Source organism: Sinocyclocheilus rhinocerous, unplaced genomic scaffold (genome assembly GCF_001515625.1).
Source record: "Sinocyclocheilus rhinocerous isolate Xijiao unplaced genomic scaffold, SAMN03320098_v1.1 scaffold90, whole genome shotgun sequence".
Lineage (NCBI taxonomy): Eukaryota > Metazoa > Chordata > Actinopteri > Cypriniformes > Cyprinidae > Sinocyclocheilus > Sinocyclocheilus rhinocerous.
The window spans coordinates 1,148,972-1,157,093 of record NW_015657969.1 but is presented as its reverse complement, the minus strand read 5'-3'; the positions used below and the strand labels follow the sequence as shown (position 1 = coordinate 1,157,093).

Below are 8,122 nucleotides of genomic sequence, written 5' to 3'. Positions count from 1 at the left end.
CACTACATTTAAATCACAGCAATTAATCACAGTGCATTAAAACAATTGTTTTGTATTACAAGTTTTCTGAAAAGTTTAATTATGTTTTATTACAATAATGTACAGTATGTGGAAAATAATGTGTTTTTTTAACCTTAAACCGCATAAACGCATTTCATTACACCAAATACACAAAATAATGTTCTTTTTAGCAGCATCATATGACCCCTTTAATAAATATGCACTCATATGCACACATTTCCAGAACAGAAATCTAAACACTGGATAAAGCCAGGTTCAAAATTGTTTCATTTTGTTGATATATTAGATTTAAAGCTTTTACAGAAGGGATTTTATTTCTTTTATTCAATTTAATAATGGACTACAAATTTTGCATCTCTTTTTATCTTTCTATAAATCAGAAAATACTGTCAACAGCCAGAAAAAAAAAACAATTTAACATATTTTTAGGAATGAAATGTTATAAATCAAGCAAATGTCATATGAACAAGCACCTCTGTAATACTCATCAAAATATAGATAAGAATAAACCTACAGTTAGGTTTATGTAAGTGCTACTGAAGTAGATATTTCTGGCTCATTTTGAGGAAAAAGGCCTTTAAAGATGTGTATTGAAATCTACATACACAAATAAAATATAATAAACACTAAAATGTATGTTTTTGAAGTTTTCTTTCCACTAGTCTGAAACAAGACAAGTTAGGGAAGCAAAATAGCTCAAATTCTCAAAACTGACCAGTGCCTGAAAAAAACTGTAGTGTCTTGCCTTAAATATATATATATATATATAATGATATTTTATTATTATTCCTTTTCTCCCGTATTCAGGGGAGAATGTTCCATTTCTTACCGATTTGAACACTGGCTATGGTGTTGGCTTCACTATCACACAGTGGACTGATTTCAAGTTTATGCTTCTTTTCAATGTCACCTAAATAGGATGACGACAACAAAGCACAATGATTACCTTTTGAACACAGTGAACTAACAGCACACGTAAAGAGCATGGTCATCATGAGAACTGGGTACCTTGGTGGAAGAATTCCTCCGTGACCTTCTCACTCCACTGTTTGCTGAGCTCCCATGGTCTACATGGGTTACAGATATCCGCACACTTCAGGGCCATCTGGAACACATGCAAATTTATGCCCAAAAGTGTCTGTCTTTATTTTAAAATATGGTATGCAGTCCCTTCCATTTAAAAATGGGACAATCAACTTCAAGTACATTAAAGTCAGCATTAGAATTTTTTTATACTAATTTTCCTTTTTTATTTAAAGCAAACATCTCAAATTTTTTTTTTTATTTCTCAAAGTCAAAGCTGGCATATAAAAAGTATATATAAACCGCATAATGTTTGTTTTTAGTGACATTAATACTGAATAGCAAATTCCCACCTGCAGAACGAAATGTCGATGAGAAGCGTTTCCTAAACACAAGTCGTTCTCATCCAGATGTGTCCTGAACCGGGACAGGTACTCATTCTGTCGGCTGATATCTGTGGCCAGAATGAGTGATCCCAGCTGCCTCTCTATACTCAGACTGTTAGAGACACCAGTTAAAGTCAGTCAGTCATAACAGAGGTCATTTACAAAGAGAAGTCTTAAAGAGCTAGTAGAAACAAAAATGCCTTTTTTTTTTTTTTTACAAAAAGAGGTCGAAAAATAGAATGGAAAAAAGATGACTTGTTTGTGTTGTAATAAGCCGTCATTAATATTAACAAAAATACTTTAGGCTAAAAAGAAATGGAGATAGTAACCTGTCTTCCGCAGGAAGATTGGAAAAGAGTTCGGTCTCTCTGAGCAGACCCACTGCAGACCTCCAGTGATGGTTCTCCAGAACTGAGGTATTCTACAGAGCAAACACACCTCAGTGCTGACTGACTTTGACATCTTTACAAATACAGTAATTTACTTAGAACATAAAGAGGATTGTGGCGCTAATGATGTGCTTAAATCCCATTGGATGCTGCTCTAACCCGGTACAAAGCTGCAAGGTAATGGTTGGTTTTGATGAGGAAAGGCTGGTTGACTCCAGGGTGGTCCAGATCGTGTGTGGCTGCGGCCAGCAACCCTAAGAGGATGTCGAATGATGTGAGGGACTCGGCGAGCTGTGAAAACACACACAGATGACTATAAGACTACATGTAATCATCAAAAGTGAATTTTAGGTACATTTAATACAGGGACAATCACCTTGGGTTCTCTCAGGTAACAGTGCATGGCCTGGGTGACATCAGCAGCATGGACTGCATTATGGTAAGGGTTCTGATTGTGGTAGTCTTCTTGAACCAGAACTGAAACCAAGAGTACAACATTTAAAGGGGTCATATGATGCTTTTTTAAAGATCATTATTTTGTGTATTTGGTGTAACAGAATATGTTGACATGCTTTAATGTTCAAAAAACACATTATTTTTCAAATACTGTACATTATTGTAGGTCCTCTATGCCCCGCCTCTCTCAAAAACGCGTCGTTTTCTACAAAGTCCCTCCTTCCGACAAGCGCAGCTCTCTCTCTCTCTCTCGCTCTCGCGCTCTCTCTCTCGCTCTCCCTCTCTCTCTCTCGCGCGCTCTCTCTCACGCTCTCTCTCTCGCTCTCCCTCTCTCTCGCTCTCTCTCTCCCTCTCTCTCTCTCTCTCTCGCTCGCTTGCGCACACACACACACACACACGATGCGCAAAACTCCGCATTTGAACAGTCAATAGCAAATACTTAAACTAATAACAAAACAGTAGCTGATTCAGAAGCGCCAGATTGTCATAGCAAAGTCAGAATTACCTCCTCTCCTAGGTTCACGAAACGGTCGTCCATAAAATGCATTGCTGTTCTGTTGTAAGTAATCTTAAAGATTCCTAAATGCATCTACTTCCGGAAGGCCAAATAAAGTGCTTTTGCTTTCGCCTAGAAACACACAGCGTCTCCCTGACATGGCTGCATCAACACTAACTGCGGTTACTGAAACCACGCCTTCTTTCTTTGCGTGCACATTTGGGCGGCATTATGCAAATATTTCCACATAGTGACGTAGATATGTGGGGGCGTGTTAGAACGAGCCGTTTTTGGGGGGCGTGGCAGAGTCTTAACTTTGATAAAGAATATCTCTTTGGTTTTGAGACTTTAGTCTTTGCAACTTCAGGGATCTTATCTATGCACAATCAGCTTGTAACACTCCAAAGAGAAAGGAAAACTTGAAATCGCATCATATGACCCCTTTAAAGTAATTCAGCAAGATTAGTACAGTCAGTATATTAGGGCTGCAGCTAATCGCCTAAATCGATGATGACAATCAGTAACTAATTTCATTGTCAATTGCACTGTGGCACACAGAACCTCCGCCAGTGATGTTTACAGTATTGAAAAATAAATTTTTATTATAATAAATATATTTTTTAATTAGTAGTATAAATTGTGGAGGTCACATAACAACCCAAATTTGTGCAAAGTATAGAAGATTTTTGTTTGGAGAATATCACTGTGCAAAATGTGGAATAACATGTATTTAATCAAATAAAACTGTGCTTTTTTAAAATAATATTAATGGAAAAAAAAAAACAGTTTCAGTCATAAACAAAAACACTTACCTAGAAATCGACGCAATTTAACCATGTCTAACTGGAAGAGCTCAATGAGGCCATACTGGTTCAGCAAATTAAATGTCAAGAACACAAGACCGTTTCCTTAAAAACAACAAAGAATATAAGAGGAATGAGGACTTGGTCAAGGCAAGGCTTCATCTTCAAAATTACACAGCCACGATTCAACCAGCAGGTGGCAGAGCTGAACACAACTAAATGTGAAGTGTACCTATACAATGTGGCTTGCTATAGTGCAGGAAAAGCACAACAAATCTCACACACACAGAGATATGAAGGTTCTTCAGAATCATTTACCATTTGTAAGTCTGTCAAAGAGGAATATATCAAAATTCCAGCTTCCAACCTTTTCAAGCATACACTGTGAGAAAATGACAGTGAGAACACATGAAAAATCAATAGCTGATTTTGAAACCATACAACAAATCCTGAATATTCAACGTAAACTAAAGTCACCGTTTTTTTAGCACAGAGTTTGTCTGTGGTCCCATACCTTGGCCTGACCGCAGTAGTCCTCGTCCAGGATGTGGAGGGGATTGAGGTGAGGCGCTCCTCGCAGCAGACGGGACGAAAGCAGGTGTCGCTGGAAACTAAAGAGCCTTTGGATCCTCCGAGCTGGAATCGTCCCTGCTGACTCAGCACGGGCTGTACATAAACACACACACACACCAAAAAGGACATGGAAATTCCATGATGCAAAATGTCAGTTTAATTTGTATCCTCAATAATTAAGCTAAAATTGCGCTCATATTTGAAGCTTTTAGTGTCTTTAGCATTCGTTCTTGTCCAAATCCCCCCCCCCAGCCCCACTGACTGGAGTCCCTGCTGTTTAAAACTTTGGTTGCTATCGTTGCGATTGTGGCGCTCAGGCAGCCTACGAGAGGTCACGCCTGACTCAAGCACAAAAGACAAGACCAGTCTGAAGAGAGTCTTTAAAACAGAGTTTCATTTCACTACAACAAAAGAGCAATAAATCTTTTCCATGTGCTAAATGTACGTTCTCCTGAATTCAGCTCGCCCACATTGGTAGATCAACACAGCCTGAGGGACTATGAGAATTGGGGAAAATGCCTTTAATATAACTAGGTTAGAATATATTAATGGGATAAGAAACATAACTGTGAATGAGAAGCGCCACTTAAAAATAAACTAGACTCTATTATGATTTTTTTTTTAATAATAAAAATGTAAATAGACATCACTTTCAAATTGACAAAAAAATAGACATTTAAAACTGTTTATTTAATTCATGTTTTCACTGAAGTAGGGATGTCTGCGAGTGCTGAATTCGGTACTTACAGTGCAAAGTGCGGAAATCGACGCCCAGGTATGGGTGCGAGCCTCTTCGTTCAGGTTCAAAGCCTACCTGACTTCTCACTCTCACATCTCCTAGAAGGCATCAACACAAAAGTCCTCAAGAGATTTGTTAGCAAACATAATATTCAGCAGGTTACAGGCCTGATTACAGGGGGACAGAGAGACAGACATACACACACCGCCGATGGATGGGGAAAAGGAGAGGACAGGAAACAGACCATGCATCGCCATGCCAGAGGGACTTATGCATTAGTATTCAGACGGCTAGGAGCAAAGGAGGACACATGGAAGAAAGACAAGCTTGTGCTTCAGCCCATGACAGAATGGAGAGGAAATCAGAGGGACTTCAACGAGGCTGGCCAAAGCTCTAAAGTCACATCTTTTAAAAAGTCATTCAATAGGCCTTTTCATCAAACTCTGGCTGTGTGTGTGTGTATTTGCATGGAGAGGGAGAAGGAGGGGGACGCATAAACTTTTACTGAGTAATGGCAGCCTCCAACATGTCAGTCACTACTGATTGGAGTTCATGTGCAGTAAAAAAAAGTAGTCAACGTGTAAATAAGTCAATAAACAAAGAATAAAACAGCCTCCCACCAGTATATTTACTTACTTGAAAACAGCTGTTTGAATATTACACAAGCTCCTATCAAAATACCAAAACTGTGAATTACAATTACATAAAAACACGATTCAAATGAATCAAAAAAGACACGAGTTTTAAACGAAACAACAACAAAAAGCAATCATAGAGTCGGATCGACCGTACAAGAGTGTAGCACATGCAACAGGCAAATCAGACCAAAAAAAAAAAAGAGAAAAAACAGACGGAAGCTATTCGGACATGCAGAAGAAAAGCCGCAAAGGTCGAAGAAGCAAGACCACATCCAAATTATGGAACCAAAAGTGTGCTCTCGTCTTCTGTTTTTGCGCCAAACTTCTCGTACGCAAACCAGAACTCATCTCCTGACCCACAAATATTATTAGAAGACATTTTAACGTGAGAAATTACACTGATTAGACTGTGCCCACTGACGCAGGTCTTTAAGGAGGAATGGTGTGGAAAGTTATTAAAGGGAAAGGCCGTGAAAGCGAGTGAGCGGGTTTGTCTCTCCTGGTGAGATGTGTTGGTTCATACCTGGTGTAAACACGAATGAGGGTTTGATTGTTTTGTTTGTCACAGCTTAAAAACAAAACAAAAAAAGAAATTACGATCAAATATTAGGTCAGGGTTAGCTTTACTAGGTTTTTGGCTACATGCTTGAGGCGTGATGTTACTGAACGTGTAGAGACTCCAGGTTGTTATGATGTTCTAGCGTATTGCTAATTCATGGTACAGTGACAGAAAGCAGAGCAGTCAGTGTGATTCGTGAAGTGATGAACTCGGATGTGATGAACTAGTGTAAATGCCAGTCAGACGGATTTAATGTGGAACCTCCACATACTTAGTAGTACACTGCTGTGTAAACTTTCTGACAGCACAGATCACGGGCCTCATGTATAAAATTTACGTAGGTTTCATCCCCAATGGGAAACTGCTTAAAAATGAATCGCACAAAACACATTCGAGATGCACAGATATTGAAATTCTGCCCAATATGGCTGATGCACAGCTGATATAATAAATCTATACAATCTATATTGTTAAAAACAAGAAAAAGCACAGTAAAAATGACTGTTACATGCACATGGCATCTCTCCGACATGCACTCTTAAAAACAAAGTGCTCTCAAAAGGTTACATTTTTGCCATAAACTATGAAGTGCAATAGTGCCCGCCAACTATTTCAGCAGCATTGGTTCTGGAAGTATTTTTGTCATTCATTTTTCCCATAAGGATTTTCAAAAAGTCTTTGTTAAAGCCTTATAAGCCATGAACCAAGCCCACCAGCTGCAACATTAAAAACATTTATTTGTAACAAAAGTATCTGAAAATCAGACAAAAAGACAAAGATACAGACTTAATGGCTTGTACTTAACGGCTTACGTGAGGGAAACAACTACAATCCCATGAAGCATTGCAAATGACAAATTAAAAATGGTGAAATATAAAACTACTCATTTAAAGTTGTTAATTATATCTATAGAAACTTTTTTTTTTGAGGGAGAGAGCACAGGGAAATTCCCTGCAAGGTCTTTTGGCATGATTTGCTGGTCTTAACTCTCTGATTGGTGCCATTTTTCTGCACAGCATCATGGGTAACGTAGTTTTCACCATGAATTCCATTGGTACACGATTATTTTAAAAAGCTCACAACAGATCTGTCTTTAAAGGTTTGTAAGTTATCGTTAAAAAAAAATGTATGTCCCTATGGAGAAAATGAATGTTTTGTGTAAAAACTTTTTGTGTAAAGTTTTTACTTCTGGAACACATCTGTTATACTCTATTACAATTCCTTTAAATTAGAAAAGTAAAAAATATCCAACAGCAGGTGATAAATATCCAATAATGACCAATATCTATAAATAAAAACAACAAAACTGACATAAATTAGTAATAAAACAGATTCCAAAACTTGCATGTTTTACAAGTTCACTTTACAAATCCTAGTTAGCGCATACAAGTGCACAAATGTTTTATTGCATTTTGCCATCCATACACGTGACACTATTGCGTTTCACAATATTAGAAACTAGAAAAAAAAAATGATACAGGCTATAAAATTTCAAATGTGCTGATAAGAGAGATGATTAACTGCAATAAAACTACTCTTAATCACTATCTCACTTTAGTTTTCCCGTAAAATGTCTAAATATACTTAAATTCAAGATAAATTCACCTGAAATTAAAATTTCCAAAGACAAAACAATGACTAAGCATAAACCTACATGGGATTGAGTATGTGCTTTTCGATGTGCATTTTGTTTGTACGCAACGTTTAAACATCAGGCCCTGTCAGATCTTTCAGTGCTGTCCTAAGTCAAAGGGGCACAGATAAAACTCCTGGAGGTCCCTGGGATCAGAAATCAGGCCGAGTCGGGGCTTGATAAGTATTAAATCAAAGCAAATTTCACAGAAACGCTAAGCAGATCCCAGTTGAGGAATGACTTAAGCTGTGGATGTAGTGAAGTGATTATCAGAGGCTTTTTGACTGATGGTTGACGCTCTCCATCCTCTCTGTTACACAATCTGTCGTATAATGTGCTGCGCTTGGTAACTTCCAGTGCAGAGCAATACATCTACCCTGTGTCTGAATTTGTTTACAGGTTGAGT

General features: G+C 38.0%; 1 protein-coding gene across 6 annotated transcripts in view; it reads right to left on the bottom strand.

Moving 5' to 3' along the window:
• The window catches only part of LOC107721883 (high affinity cAMP-specific 3',5'-cyclic phosphodiesterase 7A-like), a 43,977-nt gene that overhangs the window by 3,456 nt on the left and 32,399 nt on the right, over window positions 1-8,122 (bottom strand). Inside the window, exons 3-14 of one of the 6 annotated variants that reach the window (XM_016530075.1) lie at window positions 6,048-6,092; window positions 5,523-5,555; window positions 4,895-4,984; window positions 4,089-4,240; window positions 3,893-3,956; window positions 3,584-3,679; window positions 2,196-2,296; window positions 1,979-2,110; window positions 1,760-1,851; window positions 1,398-1,542; window positions 1,030-1,126; window positions 851-931 (exon numbers count right to left, since the gene is read on the bottom strand). In XM_016530075.1, coding sequence (XP_016385561.1) covers window positions 851-931; window positions 1,030-1,126; window positions 1,398-1,542; window positions 1,760-1,851; window positions 1,979-2,110; window positions 2,196-2,296; window positions 3,584-3,679; window positions 3,893-3,956; window positions 4,089-4,240; window positions 4,895-4,984; window positions 5,523-5,555; window positions 6,048-6,092 — 1,128 coding nt within the window. The remainder of the gene's footprint in view (window positions 1-850; window positions 932-1,029; window positions 1,127-1,397; window positions 1,543-1,759; window positions 1,852-1,978; window positions 2,111-2,195; window positions 2,297-3,583; window positions 3,680-3,892; window positions 3,957-4,088; window positions 4,241-4,894; window positions 4,985-5,522; window positions 5,556-6,047; window positions 6,093-8,122) is intronic. The other 5 variants (XM_016530076.1, XM_016530077.1, XM_016530078.1 and 2 more) reach the window with 5 other exon arrangements.